Source organism: Leptonychotes weddellii, chromosome 9 (assembly GCF_054177405.1).
Source record: "Leptonychotes weddellii isolate Sample4059 chromosome 9, ASM5417740v2, whole genome shotgun sequence".
NCBI classification, from domain to species: Eukaryota; Metazoa; Chordata; class Mammalia; order Carnivora; family Phocidae; genus Leptonychotes; species Leptonychotes weddellii.
In genome coordinates, this window is record NC_138377.1 from 19,490,352 (window position 1) to 19,514,853 (window position 24,502).

General features: G+C 38.4%; 1 protein-coding gene and 1 long non-coding RNA gene across 12 annotated transcripts in view; one reads left to right on the forward strand and one right to left on the reverse strand.

Annotated features, from left to right (window-relative positions):
* CEP128 (centrosomal protein 128) overlaps positions 1 to 5,727 on the forward strand; it is a 381,239-nt gene extending 375,512 nt beyond the window's left edge. For all 11 annotated transcript variants that reach the window (XM_081830112.1, XM_081830117.1, XM_081830119.1 and 8 more), the window contains one exon: positions 4,604 to 5,727. In XM_081830112.1, coding sequence (XP_081686238.1) covers positions 4,604 to 4,731 — 128 coding nt within the window. In that variant the 3' untranslated portion in view covers positions 4,732 to 5,727. The remainder of the gene's footprint in view (positions 1 to 4,603) is intronic.
* The window catches only part of LOC115940964 (uncharacterized), a 78,737-nt gene that overhangs the window by 48,549 nt on the left and 5,686 nt on the right, over positions 1 to 24,502 (reverse strand). The window contains exons 2-6 of the long non-coding RNA XR_004075687.2: positions 21,376 to 21,528; positions 14,226 to 14,316; positions 6,611 to 6,690; positions 1,035 to 1,105; positions 598 to 701 (exon numbers count right to left, since the gene is read on the reverse strand). This is a non-coding gene — a long non-coding RNA (uncharacterized LOC115940964). The remainder of the gene's footprint in view (positions 1 to 597; positions 702 to 1,034; positions 1,106 to 6,610; positions 6,691 to 14,225; positions 14,317 to 21,375; positions 21,529 to 24,502) is intronic.

Genomic DNA, 24,502 nt, shown 5'->3' on the forward strand with positions numbered 1-24,502 from the left:
GAGCCAAAGGCAGACGCTTAACTGACTGAACCACCCAGGTGTTCCGGAACCTTGAATTTTCTATATGTTTTTTCATAATGTGGTATTTTAGAAGTGGATCAGGATCATCCTGAATAGTGCTCCATTTTTGTAGCACAAACAATTTCAGCTTTTACAGAAATTTATCAGCTTTACAGAAATTATCCTGTAATTTTTCTTTAACCTTCTTTTAAACCTCCAAGATTAAGAAGGAGAAATGTCAAAACCAACAAAGAGAAAAATGAACCTACAGTAAATCGATCATACAGGGAACAGAATATGTCTTAAAATATCATTAATGTTCTCAGAGATAGAAAATATTACATCCATTAAAAATAAGAGCAAGGTGCTATGAAAAAGGAACACAGTATGAGGTCTCAGAAATGTAAAATATGAAAAACTAGAAAGGTGGAAGACAAAGTTGTGAAAACCACAAAGAAAATAGAAGAAAAAGAATGGGACAATAGAAGAGAAAAGATATTTAGAAAATCTCTTCAAGAGGAATAGTACCTGATTAGCGAGTCTTGAGAGAACAAGAGCCAGGGGTGGGTAGGTTAGAAGGGCCCACCCAGCCCGTACCTGTTGCATGGCTGTCATCCTGAGATTTTTCTTCACCCCCTCCTATGTTCATGCCCAAGTTTCTCAGAACGCATGCCTTCCTTTGTTCATCTCAGTTCTTTCTTCTGTGGGAGCACATCAAAGAAAGGGAGGTAAATGCTTTCAGTCTTTGTATTTCTGAAAATAGATTTCTTCCACCACTCACACTTGACGAGACTTTGGCTGGCTATAAAAATCTAGGTTGAAAGTGACTTTCCTTCTGAAGTCATTACACTGTTCTCTTCCAAAATCTAATGTTGCTGTTGAAAAACCTTACGTCCTTTTGTTTTGACCTCCACTCCTTTGAAGTGATCTTCTCCACCACTACTAACACTCCAACCCCCAGCCCTGCGACATTTAAGGATCTTCTCTTGAACCCCAGTGAGTTTTGTGATGATTTGCCTCCCTGCAGGACTTACTTTATTCACTTTTCTAGCTATTGGATGGGTGGTCACTTTTAATCTGGACACTCATGTTTAGTTCTCTCAACCTTATGGAAGAAAGGAAAGATTCCATTAGGAAAATCTTTAGAAAATAAAGATGTCAGGTTATTTGATTCAGCTGAGCATTTAGAATATGGCAGATCTCATTGAGCTATTAGAAATAATTAAGGATAGTCACAGAGAAAGAGCAAATAAAAAACAAAAATAAAAACATGGGTCAATTAATAACTCTAGGGGAAAAAATGGGTAAGAAAAGAAATGTTGTCATAGTATACTTATTAGGTCTGTGTGAGCCATATTTACATAATATTATAAATACTCACTATTGACACAACTAGAATTTCAAATGTAACTATACAAGGAGGATGGGGTGAGGGGAAGTGGATGGGTGTGAATACGTCTATAAATGATAAGTCAGAAAATAGCCATATAAGCTTCTCTTTCTTACAAAAATTGAAATAAACACACACAAAAAAGCTGAAAGGGTTGATTGTGGTTGACTCTGGGATGCAGGTTGGGGGACTGGACGAGATGGGGTAAGAGGCTGCTGCCTTTCTGTGTAGCCCTTTGATGCTATTTGATAGGTGTATGTACACTTTGGCTGAAAAGGCATCTTGTAAAAATAAAAAGCTACTAACAACACCCCAGCTTTTATGTCTAACTAGCAAGTGTTCGATTTTCTCATTGCCTTCTGAATGGAACATGAAAGCTGGGGGTTGGAGTTTAGAGCAGTTTAGACCTATACAGAGACGTGAGGAGTACGTAACCATAGGTGCTGAGGCAGACGTGAGTTTATGAGCCCACAGAACAGGTTCCTTCTCACTCAGGTTGGGATCTGTATGGGACGAGGCCCTTTTGTCTGTGCCGTAGATGCGAAGGCATTCATTCTGCTGACTTAGGTGCCCTGTCAAACTGTGACCAAACGAAAGCGTAAAATCACTGACCATGGAAAAAACAAAGGAAATGGGAAAATACTGCATAATTTGTGGTCTCTGAAATGATCCAGCATTAATGAAAGTTTGTTTTAAGTTGTAATTTACGTCAGCTTTGTGTAGTTCAGGTCAATTCAAGAAAAGGTAGATTCCTTCTGCCAGGAAGAAGGGAAGAAATGTATAAATTTAAGTTTATATTACCATTGGAAATAGGAACACAGAAATCCATTATTTTAGAGCCATGATTACTACCAAATTTATCCTGGCTGGCTAGAAGTGATGGCCGTGATTCAGGACACTCTTTTAGAAGGCTTGGATTCCATTACCTTCAGCCTCTAGACAGTGGGGGCTTAGAAAGAGAGACTTATAATGCCAGCTTTTGAAACTGTCATTTTTACTTTTTATAAGTAGTGACTGACCACTAGTCTCCATGTATAGCTTCTTTTAGGCTAAAGGAACACAACTGTCAAGACAGGGCCCTCACTCTTGGGGCTGGGACCAGACTGGATTTGAGGGAGGGCTGTAGTAATCTGATGACTTCTCGAATCTCGAGTCCTTTGAGATTAAAATGCCAAATGTTTGTGGAGTTGGTATCCCTAAACTAAATTTTAAAAATAAATGCAGATTTCAAATTTTCTATAATTCTAAAACTGTTGTCAATAACGTTTATTAAAATAAACAAACCAAAAAAGAAAGGACTGTGATTTTTCAAGGGGTGGATGGGTGGGAAAGTTATCTTCAGATTATTGTAGGATTTGAATGTGAATCTTACATATTAATTTAACTTGATATTCTTTAAAAAGCAAGTCAATGAAAGTTACTAAAAGGAACTTTCTTTTGCTTTCTTACCTCAGTTTACATTGCTATGAAAAGAAAAGTTACTGTTCTCGGTTTGTGTTTTGAAGTGCCTTTAGTGGGGGTTTAAGTCCCTCCGATGAAAAATTATTTCTCCACAGCAAGAACAGCACACTCTTTTCCATGTTGTACCTCAGGATCCACTGGCTAACTGAACTGCTTCATATGTAGTTTGTCCTCAGACTTGCAGAATAAAATGCCAAAGATTTATGACAATCAAAATGTAGGGTACTGATAAAGGTAAAAAAAAAAAAAATTGTTTTCTTGTCCATTAAGGATTTATTTATTTTATGGAAGCACAACATTTGTCTCTCCATTTTTTATAGTTTCAGTTCATGTGATAGTGACTTTTGTGTGTGTGATGATCTTTTCCCTGACCAGTTAGGTGTCGGATATTTTGAAATAACTGAGTTCTGATTATTTCGATTCACAAGGTACTCTGTAGATATTTTCTAGAAAGCAGCTAGAAAATCCCCAATTGCCTATCTCTTAAAAATCCCGTAAGTGTATTCACTTCTTCAAACAGTATTTACTAAGAGGTTATGCAGGAGGCTCTCTGGCCTCAGGGAGGATACAGTAAGTGAACAAGACAGAAAACGTCACCTCATCCCATAGAAGAAACAGGCAGTAAGCAAGTAAACAAATAATTTTAAATGGTGTTTGGTGCTATGACGGTAAAATGATAGAAAGTACCTGGACCAGACTACTTTAGTGATCAGGAGATTCCTTTCTGAGGAGGTTACAATTGAGCTGAAGCCTGAATGGCAAGAATCAGCTGAGTTAAAATTGGGTGGGAAGAGCTTTCCTGATAAAGCAGAGAAGAATCGGGTATGGTCTTCTAGAGAGATGGAGCCCTGAGTGAGGGGGAAAAAGGGGATGCAGAGAGAGAGAGAGGGAGAGGAGAGGTAAAGTTCCACGGGAGCCTTTTCAGCCACAGTCAGATGTTTGGATTTTATTCTGAGTTTCCTGGGAGGCCATTGGAGGATTGGGGGGGAGGGGTTATGTGGGAAAGTGACATAATCGGATCTACCTTTTTGAAAGATAGTTCTGGTTGTGGTGTGGAGAAGGGGACACGATGAAAATAGGAAAAGAGAAAATGGTGGCTTGGGCTGAGGTAATAGAAATGGAGATGATATAGAGCTGGAGGCCTGGGGTCAATTTGGGAGGTAAAATCTTCAGAATTTACCCTTAAATGGGATGGGTGGAGCAGACAGGACAAAGGAAGGAGGGAACCAAAGTTTGAGAAACCGGGGCTGGGGGGGATGAGTGTGTCACTTTCTAAGATGGAGAAAGTAAGGGATGGGCAAGCATCAGAGATTAGATATCAGGCAGGTGGATTTCCCATAGGTAGTGGGACATGCCCATCCGGAACTCAAAGACAGGTAAGTGGTTGTAGAAAGACAGTAAACCTAGATTCCGGATCTAGTCTTAGTTTGTGTAACAAAGAAGATTCTGTAAAAAGAAGGCCCTGAAGATTTCTCCCTCCAACACTGTGTGTGTGCTTTGTATCATTGTATATTGACCAAACACACATCTCCTGCTCTGAGATACTCTTCAGATCCCTCCCAAATTAAATCCTATGAATAGATGTTTTCCAAAATACAGTAAACGTACTGCGTTTATTCCTACATTGAAGGTCTGTTAGTCCTTGTAAAGTTTACAGAAAACTAGGTTAGATACAGTGATTACTTGCAATTTTGTCAGCCTGGGGGTTCTGTTCATCTCGGTTTATTTTTGTCTTTTCTCTCACCTCGCCAGCACTTACCAAAAGAGCAGTTACTCCAGATTCACCTTCAATCAAGGAAGATGCCACAAGTTTACCAATGGATGGAACAAGTCCACCGTCTAAGAAAGAGGACTATGAAAGCAATAAAAGCAAAATGTAATTCGTTGCTTTACATGAGTGTTTTACAAATGACAGCGTATCTGTCCCTGTTGCAGTTTGGCCCAGATTATTCCGCAGGCATATCCGCAGCTTCTGCTCTTCAGCATTGCCAAACACTGACTGAAAGAACAATATATTTGGTCTTTGGGAATGGTAGAAGTTAAATCAATTCAGGTAATATCAGCTCACGAATGGCAACTTACACCAGCAGAGAAAGAGAGATACTTTTCACTTTGCATTTTCATTCTTCAGGTGTGGTCAGTCACATTTTTCCAAACAAAATTTGGATTTGTAATTGGGAGTTTTTTTTACAAATGACTGGCTAAAAAGGAGGGCAACGAGTTCCCCTTGAGGTAGAAGTTGCCAGCACTTTAGATTCAGGGAGTGTTTATATACATTGATTTTTTAAAAAAGCTTTCTCCCTAATTCTCACATGCTATAACATGTCATGGAGATATGCATATATAACATTAGACAGTCCGCTTTATAAACGCTCAGGATTGTTACATCCATCATCTCAGCAGTCTGTTACTACATGCAGTATCTTAAAATTTTATTTCCAATCATCCATTTTTAATAGCAATAAAGAATTTACAAGTGATACCTGAATTGTAGAACACTGTAAAGAATTCATAGCACAATTTATTTATTTATCTTTTTGTGGCCAAATATCTCACTGCAGTCACTTCAGTCGTATTCTGGACCGTCTTTCAGTTTACTCTGACCAAATGCACAGTTGCCAAACTCCTGTGTCATGAGATTTGCTCTGCGAGAGTTCTCCATATAATCTGGCACTATATACTTTCTGCATCTCAGCCTTCCTCAACATCAAATTGTTTTTAAGAACTTCTGCTTTTTACATGCTAATCTACCAGTGGAGAAAGATTTCTGTTAAATGCTAACTAAGAATAAAGCATCCAGGAACTGAATCCCACTGGGCCATTAGGGAATGTTCTTCAGAGGGACAAGGGCAATAAAGCAATACCTTCCTAATTACCTTTTGTGTTTAACGTATACTTGCTTGTTAGATTTCTCACATGCTGTAAAGATGCTTCTATTTCCACAACCCCATGTTCTACTCACTTACTATACTTGAATGTCCAGAAGAAACGGCACTCTTTGTCTCTGAACTTGAGTGCCAGGGCTCACTGCAGAAGACAGAGATCTTTGATCTCAAAAAATTACCTAACACAATCTACATAACCTCTGAGAGGACAGCCATGCATTTTATCATTTATCCATTACCGAAATCTTTTATTGAGTTCCTACTAGGAGCCAGTAGTTGTGCTAAGAAGGAAAACAGAGACACAAAACCAGCTGTGCATGACCCACAGTTTGTTTGGCATTAGGGATTCCATGGAAAAAGGAGTGATGTGTTCAGGCTAGCTGGAGAAATTCTGCATTAGACAACGTTAAACAGGTTTGGTTTGGTTTTGTCTAACCTCAGGACTTCAAGCTGTTAATGTGCTAATGAGCAATGTGGGGTTCAGTGGGAGTAACCCTTTTTGAACGAGCGGTTCCCAGTCCCCCTACTTCTCAGAACCTCTGTCACACTGGAATAATATGGGGGTTAGTGAGAAATTAGGTCAGTATTTTCACTGATGCTTTAACCAACACTATACTATTTTATCTCCTTGGATCGAAATGACTAACTGGGGAGAAAATAAGGGAGAATAGTAACAGGTTTTATTTAAATCCTATGGATAAAAGTTAGTTAAATAGCTTTTCCCTTGATGTGTCAGGAGGAACTCCATGCAGTCCATTCTTTTCATTAGGAACTGATTTAAACCACTGTTCACACATCTGTGGCCATTAAAAAAAAAAAAAAATTACATCAGGCCAGTTAGGCCTGAAAGTTGAAGGTAACACAGATTATTTACCTGGCAAATCCTTGAAAACATATTAGCTGATGATTTTTATAACAGAATGGAGAGGGATCTCATGAAAGACCTTTTTTAATCTGGGAAAAAAAAAAAGCCATTATATCATATTATTGAAGGCCCTGTGCTACTGTTGGATGAATGAAGGTGTCTGACTTTAAATATGGAACACACAAGAACTTCAAAGGCAAAGTCAACTTTTTGTGAGAAACAATTTTGTCAAAATTCCTTGGCCCTCTGTTTATATGGAATTAAATCCAAGGACCTGTCTTTTCTGAGGATTTTTCCTATCTCTTGCAGTCACCGTAAGCTCAAGTTGGAAATCAAAAGGAATGCTAAGGAAACACTAATAGCTTGATCTGTACATTTCAAAGCCAGCAACTGTTTTTCCTTCACTCACCCCTTTGGCAGGATAACTCGTGATATCAGCCCCATTTGAGTTGTGGCTGGTCAGCCATATTGCTTATAGTAATGGGACATTGGAAGGGATTAACCTTATTCTTGCAGTGAGCCTGGTCCAAGACTTAATTTGAGGATTGACCTTTTTGGTATAATAATTTTGATTCTTCTGGCCATCTTTCTCCCTAAACACACTAAACTTCCACTGAAGTTACTGAAGGCCACAGAGGGGAGAAACACAGCTGGGAGAAATCTGGCTGGATGTTTTTCCCATTGGCTAACATTATTATTTCCTTGACTAGTGTCTGATTTAAAGGTTGGAAACCGGTTGGTTATATAACATCTTATGCATCCAGTTTCCCAGAATCACCAGCTTTTCTTATTGTTATAATTTACATATTTGTACTAATAAAAGAGATAAAATCTATAGCTTAACAAAACAGTACATATAAGACATTTGGATTTAAAGGTTATGTGGGTTAAAAGTGCCTACCTACCTAGCTAAGAAAACAAGCCTATTTTTTTTTCCATTTTTATCCCTTCGAGTAAGGTAAATGCATTTTCCATTTTGAGGCTCTGGTCAATGGTATCTATAGTGTATTTAGAGTCACAGTAATTGTTATTTTTTCTGTAATCTATATTGAACCTTATAGTTAAATAGCAAATATTTTTTAAATGGGACCAAATTCTTATGTATAATTAGGTGGTATATTTACTTAGCAAACCCTTTTTTAGAAGGATTTAGGAATCTCAAATTGTTCTTCTCAGGATTTGTACTATAAACCCAACTCCATATCCCTATAATAGCCAAGAATAGGAGTGATCATTGAGTAAATTATTCCTTTTCTGAGATTCTTACATCCCTTTCCTCAAACTATCCCAGTATTTCCTCTCAATTTAATTTTAAGAAGAAAGAAAGAAAATTTGTGATTTTCATGGCCTTCAAATGAGGAAGCTGCCCTCACAAAGGCATCTGGTTTTCTTGGATCAAAACTAAACCATGAACCGTAAGCTGGAAAGTAAATTTGGGAAAGTTTGTATATAAAGGCATTTCATGCACCAAAGTATGATATAAAAATAGTTACATCTTTCAACTTCTAAGTTCTCAAATGTTTAGCAATAAAAACATCAGCTTATCCCTATTTGAGAAAAGAAATTTAAACCATGAAAGATTCCATTTAGTTCCATTTCCGTACAAAACACGACACATCTAATTTAAGGCTAGGAGAAATGCTTACATCTAGAAACAGAACTTTAGATTCCAAGCCCCCAAACAAATTTCAGAGAAGTCTCCCTTGCTTTTGATTAGTAACAAAGTAAACCAATTTTTCTGCTCTGGTGAGACCAGGCCAGACAGACCTTCAAGTTCTAACCTCATCTGCCCCCAGCTTAGCGTCTCCTGCTTTATCCACACCTAGGCCCACATCCTCCCTAAATCCAAACCCCACTCAGGTCACTCATAGCATTCACTAGATCAGCCCCAACCACTGGCCTTTGAAGTCTAATAACTACGACCTACAGTGAGGGGGGCAGACTGTCAGAGGCTTGTAGCACTTGCCTGTCTTTCGGGGCCAGCCAATTGCAAAAGGATTTAAATGGCAAGTGTCTTTGGCTGCCCATGGCGGAATATTTCTGTGGCTGGGTATCTTCTGTAACACAGTTTGACTCTGACATGGTACAAAGCCATGTGACAGTTGTGGATGAGAACTTGTTTCCTCGCTCTCTGCTGGAAAATACTGAATTTCTAAACATAGCAGCAGGTTAGTTCCCTTTCAGGAGGATAGTCAGAACAATATGTAATCCGATGACCTCCACCTTTGAAAAGGTAGAGTCTTGTACCAGTGAGCACAGAGGCGGGAACATGAAAAAAAAATGCTACCATACTCAAAAAAGAGCCATACCACACTCCTCGCCTATAATTCGAACAATAACATTATGTTTTAAGTCACACAGTTGCCATTCCAGAATGAATGCCCTGTCTTTCTCAGACTGGCAGATGCTGGACATTCGTGCCCAGACTGTCGTCTGTCATCACTCCATAGATCCCCACGACTTGACATCCTTTCATACATTATTCTTTAGTAAAGCATTTTGACTAGCATTATTTAAATTTTTTTAAAAAGTTAAATTTACCCTTAAATATTGGAGCTCTGTGTCAGCTGTATACTTGACGGGATATAAAAGATCAGAATACTGGCTTGAAGCAATATTTTGTAAACAAAATTAGTGGATATTAACCTACCAACAGTTCAGATGTTATAATTTAAAAGTAAGAAAAGATCTTAATTTGAGGGAAAGGAGGAATATATTATATGCTCATTAGTCACTAATGGACAGTCTCCTTTTATTCTGATTTAATATTTTCTTAAAAGGTTTTTTTTTTTTAAAAAAAAGGACAAGTCTAAATGTTACAGTATCAGGTTTTCTATCAAATTACAGTTTCCTTTTGTTTTTGCTTTTCTTACAAATTTTTCAATTTAGAGTCAGGTGTATTTTTGAAGCCACCGGGAGTTCAAATGATTTTTAAAACACTTGGTCGACAAGGTGAAAATCTGTACTTCGAGATAGTGCATCTCCCTTTGTTCTTGACATACTCTATTTCAATTGGAAATATTTCCTCCAAGTGTCTCTCTCTCTCTCTCTCTCATTCTCTCATTTCTTTCTCTGCGATTCATAGTAATTTCCTCAAGGATCTTTGTAAGCAGCTTTATATCCTTCACTTGGGCCAGCCTGTGGACCAGAGTCATACCTGCTTGTCCTGTGCCTATGTTTCAAGACATCAGAATAAATGGCAACCATAGAGTTAGTAAGATGAGTAATTAATTGATTTTTTTTTTCCTAGTGATGTAGGCTGGTCTGTTCACAAGGGGTGAAATCCTCCCTTTGGTAAAACAAGATTGTTTCTCTTCACCCTTGTGTGATGATTCACAGCTATTTTTTAGAGCAGTATTTATTTATATGTACTGCATCTATCAGGAGAACCTCTTTATGTCACCTTTTTACCTGAAAGCCGAAACAGCAATTCCCAAAATGTGTGTCACGTTGCACATAGGATTTAAACTCTAAGTTTCTAATATATCCCCTCTACAAGGTGGTGGTTGTGGTTTTTTTTCCCCCCAGCTCTTGAAGCCAACCGTTATCAGATCATACTGCATAACTCGTATTCAGTGTTATCCCTAGGGTAGTGGTAATGCTAGTTTAAATTTTGTTTGTCCATTATTGCTGAACACTTAGCTGGAGAAGGGAATGAAGGATGGCAGGAGTTCTGTAAAATGATATGAGCACAGAGGAAGCTGGGTTGCCTTCAACAACACACATTTTAAACTGTTTACTTGAAAGAAAAAAAACTGCAGTAGCACTGCATCCTTTATCTGATGCAGGGTCCTGGAAAGCGGCGTGGCGAGAAGTGCCGTGAACTTGCACACTGTTGAGTCCTCTTTCTGATGCAAGTCACACTAATCTTTAATGTTCTTTGTGGACTGCTCCCTAGCAGTTTGGATCCAGGTGGAAAGTGGCCTCCTTTCAGATGCTTTTCAGTCTGAGTGCCCTGTGCTTGTCTGTCATTTTGGATTTCCATTTTATTTATGCTATCATTAAGCCCACCGTGAGTGAAGATACAGGCTTGATTGATGGCTTCGCATTTTGAAAACTTCCCATCATTCTGAACCTCAAGCTATCAGTTACCAGAAGTCAGGCAGCCATGGCAGTAAAACCATTTGATATGGTGGCTTTGGGACGTTGGGCAGTTTAGAAGAAATTTGGATAAACCTAGGGAGTTTTGCCTTTTTTTTTTTTTTTATTCTGAGCTGAATAAAATAGATGCATCGGTTCTAATGAGGCACTTCCTGCCCAGAGTCACTGGGAGAGCAGCCTCCTCTCAACAGCTGCAAGCTTGAGAGACCTCATGCTGCTGGCCAAGGTTCATTCTGTGCTTTGACTAAGACCACAGCCAATAAAGCCAATGTGTACCGTGGAAAGAGTTTCCCATTTTTTCCATTGGAGAAGTCTTTTGTGAGGTTAGTTTGACTGTTGCAAAGTAACGGTGGTGGTCATTGCTCATTTTTTAATTTTAACTGCATGTAAACTTACTGATTAGATTCCATTGAGAACAAGTCCTAGTTTTCTGTAAGATACGTATCCTTTTGTCCAGTATTCCTTAAACTCCCAGTTCTCAAAGTGCGGTTCCCAACCCAGCAGCGGCAGCAGCACTTGAGAGCTGGTTAACTACAGATTCTCAGGTCACCCCTAGACCTAATGATTCAGAAACTCTGGGGGCAGGACCAGCAATGTGTTGTAACAAGTCTTCCAGGGGATTCTGACGAATGCTCAAGTTCAAGAGCCATGCCTTAAAGGTTCACTTGATTATAGCTGCCTTTGAGCTTTAGTTCCTATCCCCAAACAAAACAATATGGTTTCTTTTGCACATGATATACAAGGGTACCCTTTTAAAATTTGGTTTCCAGTATTCTGTATTCTCCCAGGTGTCCAAGCTATGACTCCAGTCCTCTGGGTCACCCAGGTGGAGGGCTTAAAGCAGCTTCCAAAGATGCTTGATTTACCTACCACTCGAGGTTACTTCCCCACCCGCTCTGCCGGGCTGACTTCTATTAACCAGAACTCTTCACCCATTTATCAGGATCATCACGGAGGCATCCAAGTAAATCAGGACCTATAGGTGTACACCTCTCTCTGGCTTGGAGTGCAGAACAGGTATTTGATTATCAAAACGGTGTGAACTTCTTTAGGGTTGAGTTCTGATCCTGCTTTTCCTTCCTCCCATGTGCTCGGAAGCAGCCTGATTTGGGACATTGGCTCTGTGTTCTCATTTCACGTGCAGTTTCGTTTTGTTCTATCTATTCCAGTAGCGCATAGTCATCCAGGCTGTGTTTCAGAGTAACATCTCCAGACTCTGACACTGTCAGCTTAAGAAAGATTTTGGTTTGATGACCACTGAACAGTTAAGTCTCATCCACCTTTCCCTCATTGTCTCCAACTGCGATCAGCGATTTATTGCATCATTCCATCTCTTTGTCCTTGGAAGACTGATGATTAATGGCCATATATAATTTGTCTTAGCCTCTTATCTTACATGTTGTATCTCTCCCCCATTATATGTGACTGATAATTTGAAATATTTGTTTGAAATTAAGTTGTTTCCACTTCTCATTTGTTTAGGAATGGACTAAATCGAAATCTACACAGAATTCTCCAATTCTAAAGTATCTTAACTAAATCTTTTCAAGAACTTCTCTCAGTTTCTGAACAATTGATTTAAATATTAGACTATGTCATAACATTAAAGTAAGTGTGTTTTTCTGGAAAGGTGCTTATTTATTGAGCAACTACAGTAATGTAATAGACTCCATTCAGAGTCTTTGCTAAGCCCCCACCCCAGCCAATTGCAGCCCATTACAGCAATTGATGTATAATTCTTACATAAATAGCAATATCAAGTAAATTGAGCAAACAGCTTAACCCTTCAAACTGTGTTTAAAATAACCCCAGTTGTTTTATGGTTTGGGATTTGTAACCAACTAGTTATATAAATAATTTAAAAACAAAAAAAGCCTACATAAGTATACAAATGCCATTTATTACACCTTTTGTGATCTGCTTTAGAAAAATTTTCCACTGTTGAACAGGGACTATGCCAACCACATACTTACATTCATAAGTTACTTCGCACTGGTGGCCTTCCACCCAAGAAATTATTTCCATTAATTCAAATGTCTATCCAAAAGTCTTCTCTATGTATCACCAGTCTTAATCTTGTAATTTTTAAGAATTTAAATATAATTTCTTTATTTGATGCACTGATAAATTTGATTAGCTGAATGTATATATTTTTTTTAAGATTTTATTTATTTATTTGAGAGAGAGAATGAGATAGAGAGAGCATGAGAGGGGGGAGGGTCAGAGGGAGAAGCAGACTCCCTGCTGAGCAGGGAGCCCGATGCGGGACTCGATCCTGGGACTCCAGGATCATGACCTGAGCCGAAGGCAGTCGCTTAACCAACTGAGCCACCCAGGCGCCTGAATGTATATGTTTAAATATACAAATACTTCATAATTCCTAGTTACCAATTATAATAGTTAATAATACACCATTTGAAATTGATGACAACTAAACCTACATACTAACCCAGACTTGCATATGCTGAACTTTCATTACCCATCAACATTTTGCTATTTATTGCTCTTCTCAGAAAAGGGAATGAAATTGAACTTTTAAAAAGTAGGTAAAAAGTTATATGTATTTAGATGATATCAAATAATACAGGAAGACAGCCAAGACCCTTACGTTATCCTCAATCTCTTTTGAGTGTAAGCACTAAAGGTGAAGGGTCAGTTTGGACAGAGCCATACAACCCCAAAATGATCCTTCTTGTTTTAATATTTTGCTTTTGGGCAACCTTTACTTTCCAGAAACAAGGATCTTATGTATATGTAGAAATTTACCATTTGTTGGGCGCTACACGAAGATGAGATCAGATTCTCAAAACCGTTACCGAAGATGGGCTGAGCTTCTCGTAGACAGATCTCATGTGAGAACAATCCCGTTCTGGCTCCAGAGATCCAGATGTCCAACTGAACAGCTGCCATGCTCTGTCTGCAGTAACCCCGAGATCACTGCTTTTGAGTTGTGACCATATGTGTTATGCATTTCTTATCCTGACGCCCATGATTGAGGTCAGATGTTCTCTACCCTTAATTTTACTCTTTGGGACTCTTTATATTTCTCAGTGGGATGTACAGTCGCAGACACTGGTACCACTGAGCAGCTAGAATAAAACTTTCCCATGTCGTGTTCATACAAGTAGATGTTCAGCCTAAATTTTCATTACCCTTAAATATTTAGTGTTTATTGCTCTTCTCAGAGAGTGATTACAAGTGAACTGGAAACAAAATAGGCATATACAGGAGAGTAAGTTAACATCTTCCAGGGTCTCTAACCGCCCCCCACCAGGCCCCAAGTTGCAGGTTGAAAGCATGGATGCAAAAGGAATCTTGTTTTGTCCTTCCGCATGTGCAATCAACACATTTGAAACTTACCAACTTTCCTAATGTGACCTTAACTGAAGCTCATCAAAGTGGCAACTACCTGACTGAAATCCATGCTTATTTTGATACTGATCTCAACACCCCAACCTTATACAATTGCTTGATCGATTTTACAAAGGCAACATTGTCTTTTACCAATAGAATAATTACTTACCTTTTGCTGGTAGCATCAGGAGAGCGAATTCCCAAGTTACCCATAACTTGTGGGAAGAGCCATTTGGAAATGTTTGGAATCCAGGTAGGATCTGGGAAGATCAGACCAAAGTAAATCACCACTTTAATATTGGCAGTTCATTTTTCTAATTATTAGACAAAAGTCTGTCTAGCATCCAAAAAAATGTATGTGATTGGAACCAAGATTTAGTTTTTTTTGTTATTTTGATACCATCATAGATTGAACATCTTGATTCTTTAAATCAATATGGATCCAGAATCAGAATCTTTGAAAGCTACATAGAAAATTGTCCAATCAACCAGTGGTCCCCAGAAAGCATCTTTATTTTATGTAGTATGTATAAATGCTATCAATATAACTATATTTCTAAATTGCAAGATGCCTTACTAGGTAGTAAGCTCTTTGAAAAAAGACACCGTGCTTTGCCTAGCATAGGAGCTAGCATAGTGCAAGTGTTCAAAATGTATTCACTAACTGAACTAACCACCCTACACTCTCCATCATCTTTCTCTACACTAAGCAAAAGGTGTTTATTAACATCGTGATAGCCAGATTTACAGTGTCTTTCAGCACTTAACAGACCAGTTGCCTGATTGTATTCATGAAAATTCAAATCACGGTGTTGTTCTTGGAATTTCTGCCTAAGGGTTTCAACCATGCTTTCAGTGCTTTGAATGGCATGAAAACCACACTGATCGGATAACGTCAGTATGTCACCAATATTAGTGACTAATTTACTGAGCATGAAATGTGCTGATTTCCCATAACGGACATCAGTAAAGTATCTGTGTTACCATTGCGTGCACCATCTCCCTTGTGTTTGTGTACGTGTGCTCTTGAGGGCCGAGTCTGTGTTGGACATCATATTTGTGGATTTTTATAGAGATTCCTGTCATCACCACATAGTTCATCAGGACTTTTCCACCAGATGGTTTATATGGAACAAACTCCCTGAGATTGTGATGTTGGTCCCTTAAATCCCAAATTGATTTTATAACATAGAATTTTACGGAAATAGGCACATATGATGAATGAACATGAGTTGCTCCATCATTGTTGACTTTTCAATCATCTTCAGAGAGTGGGACTTCACCCTTTATACAATATAGCAAGTAAATCTTTGCTGGACCTTATAAGTCTGACAATATCCAGCTAACTTGTGGCTTATTGTGGTTTCCCTGCCTATTCAGTCCCACCAGCATTCTTTTATTTCTGGACATTTGGCCTGAGAAACTTGCTTAGTTCGGATGCCAGTTTCTTGTCAGTTGGCAATTTATTTGCTGACTTGGGCTAAGCGTCTGCTATAAAAATCACTTAGAATTGTGTACTTCCACCCTTCTTTGTCTTTCCTTTAGTACTTCCTTTCCACATTGCCATTGCAACCCTTCCTATGAAAATGATGTTTGGCACATTTTGAAGTTTAGGTAGAAAAGTTTGAGATCCCCAAGATCTAGCATCTTTAGCTGTTATGTTATGTTTATAATAAGGTAATTTTTCTGGGGTGCCTCGGTGGCTCAGTCAGTTAAGCGTCTGCCTTCAGCTCGGATCATGATCTCTGGGTTCCGGAATCAAGCCTCGAGTTGGGCTCCCTGATCAGTGCGGAGCCTGCTTCTCCCCCTCCCTCTGTCCCTCCCCCTGCTTGTGCTTTCTCCCTCCCACTCTCTCTCGCTCAAATAAATAACATCTTTTATAAAAATAATGCAATATTTCTGAAGCAGTGGATAATGTGCTTTTCACAGTATAACTGTCTTTTATAACTCACATTAACAAAGCTTCCTAGGCTCCATGATAAAGGTTCGTACTATGATATAGCTAGATGGTACAGTTTTTTTTTAGTATACGTACCTTCATACTACCTCATCCATGGCAGCCAGATAAGAAATAGTGCTGTTAATGATAAATTTCTGGTGTAAGCACAATGAAAGAAATTGTAAGCCTTTGGACTTCACAATACTGATGCTGGTATAACTAAGAAAATGCGTATCACGCTGCGTGGTTCTAAACAACACAAACACTGAAATAGTCAAGAGCCATCTCCTTCTACCTCTATAAAAGGACATCAGTAGTAGCTGACATATCTCAGTGACTACTGTCCTGAAGCCATCTACTATGCTGAACATAGCAAAAGGCAACACCAATCAATGACTATCAAAAACCCACCTCTCTAATGAGTGCTACGAAATACACAAGGAAAGTAGGATTCCTGCTATTCTTGTTATTTGGTCCTTTAAATATTTGTTGAATGAATGTAATCTAATAACAACAAAAAAAAGTTTAAAATCCCTTTAATTCCTCTCTGCATGAAGAAAAACACCACCTTCTTTTTAAAAGGCTGTTTTCCCCCCGAAGACAGTATTTAGATTTTGTTCTCATTTGACAGCATACAGCTGAATTTTGACCAGAATTTTGGTCAGGTTTTAAAAATAGAAGCTCCTAGAGATAAACTCTGTTTTCTACTAGAGAATATTATTATTTATTGTATCTTCCCAAAGAATTTTAAGAATCACCTTAATATTCTTTTTAGGTTTAGATGCTAAAGTAGGAATTGGAATATTTAAAATGAACTAGAATTTACATGCATTTAAATGGATACATTTAAAACTGTGGTGTCCCAGTTGGCTGTTCTACATGCTATAAGGGGAGGAGTGTTGGATCCAGGAGAATCCCGGCTGCTTGTGCTGCTAATTGCCTGTATGACGTTGAGCCTATCATTTCACCTCTGAAGTCTCTTAACTGTTAACTGAGGAAGTTGGACTAAATGGTCTTCTAAGTGGCTTTCCATCTCTGACCATGTTTGAAGCTACGATTGAAATGTACGATGAATTTCTTCACGGGATTAAAAGTAGATAGTATGTAGTCTGAATATCTACCTCAAGGCTGAGTCTAAGATATACCAAACCATCTTTGAATTATAAACCTTGTTTGTCAATGATCTATTCATAATAACCATTTTATAAAATCACTTCCCTTGCATGACCCATCTTTGTCCTTTTTCCATATTATGGGTTTTTTGTTTTGTTTTGTTTTGTTTTGCTTAAAATTGTGTAGGATTAGAATCCCACCTCTACCACTAATTTACTAGCTGTATGATTTGAGGTAATTTCCTGAGGAGTTCTGAGCTCATTGACCTCATCTGCACAATACAACTTACTGCATTATTTACTTTAAAAGAGCTGTTAAGAGACTTATAAGTAATGGCACATGAAAAGTGCCAAGCTCAGAAAATGGCATGTGGTGGTTCTCTGTACATTTTTCTTTACTATCTAGGCCTGAGCCCCTTCATCCATACAGGTCTGTCTACCCTGAACCCTGAGATGCTTGTCTCCATTGATTAACAGCAATGGATCACCACAAATATAAAACAGTGACAAAGCTAATTATACTCTAGATAATACACTTATTCTGTTAGATGGTATTAATTCACCAACTATTTGCCGAGTGCCAGTTTATATATATATATAATATATATGTTATATACATAAGTTTGTAAATATTTTTATATATTTTTATATATTATGTATATAGTATACATATATATATGCATACATCACACAGTTGACCCTTGAACAGCATGACTTTGAACACAGATCCACTTACCTTGGATTTTTTAAATAAATACAGTACAGTACTGTAAATGTATTTTCTCTTTCTCTTCCTTATGATTTTCTTTTTTTTAAAGATTTTATTTATTTATTTGACAGAGAGAGAATGAGAGAGAGAGAACACATGAGAGGGGATAGGGTCAGAGGACGAAGCAGACTCCCCGCCGAGCAGGGAGTCCGACGCGGGACTCGATCCGGGGACTCCGGGATCATGACCTGAGCCGAAGGCAGTCGCTTAACCAACTGAGCCACCCAGGCGCCCCCCCTTATGATTTTCTTAATAACATTTTCTTTCCTCCAGCTTACCTTAGTGTAAGAATACAGTATATGAATTATATAACATACAAAATATGTGTCAATTGACTGTTTATATTATCAGGCTTACGGTCAACAGTAGGCTATTAGTATTTAAGTTTTGGGGGAGTCAGTAGTTAATACGCAGATTTTTGACTGAATGAGAGGTCAGGGCCCCAAGCCCCCATGTTGTTTAAGGTCAGCTGTTGTTCAGAGGTCAAAGTACTCTATTTTTACAAGCATGTCTTCAAATCTCTGTGTGTGTCTGATAAAGAGATGCAGATACTTTATCCCTAACCCATAGTGTGTACCAAATGCCGACACTCTTCTGAAGAACTTCGCATATTTTAACTTATTTAATCCTCACAACAACATTATGAGGTTGATATTACCATTTTCATTCGAGACTATCTCAAATGAGGCAATTGAGGCACAGAGAAGTAGAGTAACTTACTCAAGGTCGAGTATGGAGCCCACGTTTGAATGCAGAGAGTGGCTTCAGAGTTCAAGCGCTTTGTCACTCAGCTGCATATGCAAATAGCCATTTAAAAATCATTTTAAAGATTCAGTAGCACCAACGAGTTTCCTTCAGCAAGTCTTTTAAACAACATTTCTAGGAGAGGAAGGATAGGCAACTGCTGTCAACCCCACTACATTGTTTAAATCTTACTGAGATTTGATGCGTGAGGCTTTGATACACACTTCCTGCAACCCATGAGGCAGGGCCGGGCAGTGGGGGAACAGGCAGGCGGGGTTAGAGCCTAGAGGACTGGACACACATCATTTTCTGTCTTCACACTCTAGCCAGGGCCAAGGAAGTCTTTTTTTTTTTTTAACTTAAATACTTTTATGCCCCAATAAATACAGAGTATACTCTAAAAAACAGCCTCTGCTAGTAAAAGTGGCTTTTGGTTCAGCAGGAACAACCAAAAACAACAACAACAACAACAACAACAAAAACAGAAAAGAAACGCAGAGTGGGTGTCAGAAGAAGCTGAGGGGAAGCATGAAGAGAGGGTAGTAGGCATGGGAGCTTTTCTTTTGACTGTCCTTTTAAAATGTGTGAGTGGAAGTTGGGGGTGGATTTCATGAGTAAATATGGAATTTTGCCACCAAATTCTTTCCTCCAGAGCTAATATTCTCATGGGATATTAATATTAATACAAGGAAAAAGACGCTGGGTGAAGAAAACTATTTTTCCCTTCAGGGCAGAGTTGTCTCAGGAAGACAGTGAAGTTTAAGAGTTTCAGAAAGTGCTAGTAGAATACTAGGCATTTTATCATTAACAAACAGGAAACCGGGCTACAACTCATAGGATTCTCTTTGGAAAGTGAAGAGAAGAAGCCTGGTAATATCAGCCTCATCAAGGACCCTTTTCTCTACATAAAACCGGGCTTTTCATGGTGTTTGGGACTTTTGACCTTAGTCATTATTCTGGAGTAATTAATGTCATCAAAATAGAAATCTGTGGTATATATGGGTAATGTGAATGCATCATGCTTTAGAGACATAGATAACAGAGTGGGTGTGTGTGGAGGGATGCATTTACATTTTACAATTTCATCATTTCATCATTTTGAATTAATCTTTTTATGATTTCCCTGAATCATTCTTTTGAAGCATTCTAAAGAGCCAGAAAAAAAAAAAAATGAAAGCTTTTCTCAAGCAACTGACTTAATGGATAACTAAATGTCCAGTTTCAAAGGTGTTACTTATAAAAGGCCAAAAAAATGTTAATATGGGGCCATATAACTGTAACATAATTTTTCCAAGGTGGGAAAAGCAATAAATTACAAAATACTATACTAAGGGAATATATGGTCTTTAGTAAGAGCAGCTGTTATTTCACTAAGGTGTACAATATTTTAAGTCTTGGTTTTCTGTTTTGGAAGGGTGTTAATTAGTTCACTTGTTTTATTTAATTTATTTCCATTCTCCATGCGTTTGTGATTCTTAATTTGTAATGTGTTTTCTATAAACTGCTCTTACATGATGGGAATGCCACAGTGTGCCGTAGGTTTTTTTATGTTTAAAAAACAAAAAATAATAAACATTAAAACGTGAAATCATGAGAGATGCTCACAAACAGTTATTATGTCCTTGACAGGATTCTTCAACCATGTGTGTATGTAATGGTTTGCACGTGGGCAGTTATCTGATCACTTACTATGGGATGCTTTGTTGAACTGGACTTAAATTTCAGTTACACTGGATGCAAATGAGCAATATGAAACATATAAACAGTCTCCCAAATGCAGAATCTCCTTTGGGAAATTTTAAACCAGGACATAAAATCAATTTTAAAATAAGCTTACTTTTTTACTAAGAGTTGCCATATATTGGGAAATAAACACCAGAAAGCTGGTACCCTCAGGTATATTTTAGGACAAACCTGTAACTCTCCTGGTAATAAGTAAATCTTCAGATGCTGTGAGTATTTGGGACTTGAGGAGTTGCTGTTAATTGCATTTTGGAGTTAAATTAGGTTGAATGAGTAATGCTTTCTGGCCTCAACTCTTCCAGTTGGAAATCTAAAATGTATGAGTAGATTTTTTTTTAACCAGCAAGACAATGAATGAATTTTGTCAGTTTATTTTTTATGATTTAGGTCTAGCATGCCTCAGGGACATAATTCTCGATATCAATCATTATTGTACAATATGATAAATTGGTAGAAGATGAAGGAGATGAGACCATCTGTATTATTGAACAGAATAATAGGTAGTCAGTCACCACAGGACTCTATTCCACACCAGCCCTGTGCAAAGTGCTGGAGGGGGTATAAAAATATAATTCTTTGTTGTAGGAAGTCGTGTTGTGCATTTTAGGATGCTTAGCAGCCTCCCTGGCCTCTTTTTAGAGGGGCAGGAATAAAAGCCACATCTCCTGAGAGGGTAATAGGAAATCAGAAAATAGAAACAAAGATCAAGGGAAATTTTATGGAAGAAGTGGGTTATGAGCAGAATCTTGACGGATGTTTAGTGTTGGCAAGTCAGGCTTGATGACTAAGAGGTTACTGTCTTTTGCCTGAAGGGAGGTCATTGGTAACCTTGATGAGAAAAACTTTAGTGAGCTACATATAACCATTGGATGAATCACGAAGATGTTTTAAAGACAAAATTCTTCTTGTGACTCAAGCCTAAGGCATAACCTTAATGTCCACCGTGTAGATAAGAGTGGAATTTAGGGACTGTATGTACTTCTCCCCAATACGATTCACACGTGACCTGTACCATTCAGTGAATTATTTCTCTTTCACTTTTTTTCTGATTCTTCTTTCTTCTCCTCTTCCTGCTCCTGTTCAGTCTTCTATCTCCTGCTTGCCTTCTGGTTTTTTTCATTCTTCTTCCTCTTCCTTTTTCCCACTTAGGTTCGGCTAACGGAACCTGTGAGAAGAGAAGCCACAGTCATGACCACTGTATTAGTGTCCTGAGGCTGCTGAAACAAATCACCACAACCTGGTGGCTTAAAACAGTAGAGATGTGTTTTCTCACAGTTCTGGAGGCCAAAAGTCCAAAATCATTTTCACTGGACAGAAATCAAGGTATTGGCAGAGCTGCACTTACTTCAGTGGCTCTAGGGGAGAGTCCCTTCCTTGCCCCTTCCAACTTCTGGTGTCTGTGTTCCTCCAGGCTCTGCCTCCCTGGTCACATGGCCTCTTCTCTGTGTGTCAGATCTTCCCCTGCCTCCTTCTCACAAGGATACTCCTGATTCCCTTTAAGGCCCAGCCAGATAATCCAAGATAATCTCCCCATCTCAAGAGTCTTAATTTAGTCACATCTGCAAAAAGCTTTTTTTCCAAATAAGGTAACAATTACAGGTCCTGGGAATTAGGACCTGATATATTTATGCACTATTATTCAGCCCACTACAATCACAATGATACAGAGTCCTCCTTTTATATGGCGGATAGTACTGAGTCCATCCGAAACTCATCTGAACCTCTCTGGTGATCTCACCCGCAAGCATTAGAAAGGAGTCCTACCTCTTCATGTATCTTCTGTTCATTGGAACAGTGTTTTGTGTTTGAGCAGTATCTCCCTGCCAAGGACTGGGGAAGAAGAGACCTCATTGTATCTTTCTAGTTCCCTGAGTACCAACCATCAGGTCCCAAATAACTAAAGTCAGAACCTAGTGTGCTCCTGATAGAGAGCTTCCTACTTTCTTCCTCAGAGTTTGAAGGCTATTCTTAAGGAAAGGCCTAAAAGAAAGGCCATCTCTTGGGCTTACTTAGTTCTGATTAGAGTTGCCAACATGTCCTCTTCAACCCAAGCTAGAGGATATCTAGAGAAAGTCACAGGATTGAAAAGGAGTCCTCCTAGCTCAAGATCCTGCTAAATTCACCTGAGACCCTGAGATTGTGAGGAAGGAGATAGTTTGAGCACTTCACGTCTAGCTTTCTTTAAATAATCTCACTGCCCACAAAGTAAGTAAGGTTGAGGAGGGTGAAGATACAAAGTAGCATGAAAATTCATGCCCATTTTCTTTCCTACCCAGTGTCCATAATACGTAGACCATCTTCTCTTGCTGGATCCCATGGGGGAAGGAATCCCAATAAATTTGCAAGCATTAATTTTTATAGGACCTGCAGGCTCTAAAGCCCTTGTGTATCTTTGCTTATCCACCCTCCAAATTCTTATTCAATGTATTTTAGAATAATGATGCCTATAAGAAGTAAATATTACTCTTTTAAAAGAATATTTTAATGTAATTCTAAGACACACTGAAGTGTTACAGTCCCATATAGCCAATAACCATTTGACTTTTTCCAATATTAGCTTACTTGACATTGAATAGTGTACAGTTTCTATACACCTATTTGATTTTCCAGCAATATTTGGTTAGTGACTGTTTATGCCCCCTGGGAAAATATCTCAGGATCTCTGTTGACCAGGGATGGTTTTTCTCAGCTCAGTATTTCTGAACTTTGGCACTACTGACATTTGGACTAGATATTTCTTTGTTGTAGGTGCTGTCTTATGTATTTTAGAATGTTTAATAGCGTCCCTGGCCTCTACCCTCTAATGTCATCCCCTCACTGAGTTGTATCAATAAAAAAAGTCTCCAGACATTGCTAAATGTCCCCTGGGGGGCTAAAGCACCCCTGGCTGAGAATTACTATTCTAGCTCCATTATTTGCATGGTTAATAATAATAGCTAGCATTTATAAAGCACTACTAAGTGCCAGTCACTGTACTAATCACTTTACTTGTATTAATGAATTTAAATCTTATGAAATCTCACCAGGTAAGTGCTATTATTATTATTATTCCTATTTTACAGATAAGGAAACTGAGGCCCAGAAGTATTGAGCAAATATAGTAAGATATACAACTTTTTAAGAGTAGAGCCAGGATTTAAACCAGCAGTTAGGATTTAGAATTTATACTCTTTGCCATGGTAGTGTAGCTGCTGTCCAATGATCATTTAAGAATATGTTGCCATAGACTTGAAAAACATCTTCTTTTGCAACTATTTAAAGGTTATAAATAAACTATGACAATGGATGAAAAGAGGACCATCCCTTCCTTTCAAGGGAGGATGAGAGAATGGTTCTTGGGAAGGACCATTTATTGAGGTCCTACTAGGAGTGGGGACTCACGTTGAGACTTTTATCTAAGTTATCTTCATTGCATCCTCACAGTAGGCCAATGGAATTGATATTGTTATATTTATTGTTATATGGAAGAACCTGGCTCCAAACAACTAACTTTACCCAAGGTAAGAGCCAGTATAATAATTGGCAGAAACAGAATTTGACCTGGTGCTTTCTGACTTCTAAGTCCATGTTTTCTGTTTTACTCTTACACTTTCCTTGGGTTTAAAGAGATGGAAGGAGGGACATTTTTAGATTCTCCATATGTGTCTTCTGGTCTGAACATCCTTTCATGTACAAACTCCAAATTACTTGGAGCTGATACTTGGAGATTTTGAGCTCTCACTTACCCTTCCCCAAAGTCTAGTAAAATGTGCAGGCACAGGTAGGTGGGCGTGAGCATCCATAGAGCTGGTTTGAATCCTAGCTGGGCTACTTCACTGCTATCTAAACCTGGGCAAATCACAAAACAACTAGGAGCTCCAGCTTCCTTATTGGTAAACATGGGGTTAATAAGAATAATACCCACTCTTCAGGGTAAATATTAGAAATAGTGTATGGAAATACAATGATTAGTTGGTACAACTTTGTTCATTAAGATTGCAAGCTATGCATTTTGCCACTTTTCTTTTTGCTATCTTCCTTTCAAAGCACTGGCAATGTTTCCACACCAATTTCCCCTACCCCCTTTACGGGTATCTGGAAACATGCCATTTAGAAATTCATTAAGATTCATTTTTGATTAACATGAAGATATCTGGGGA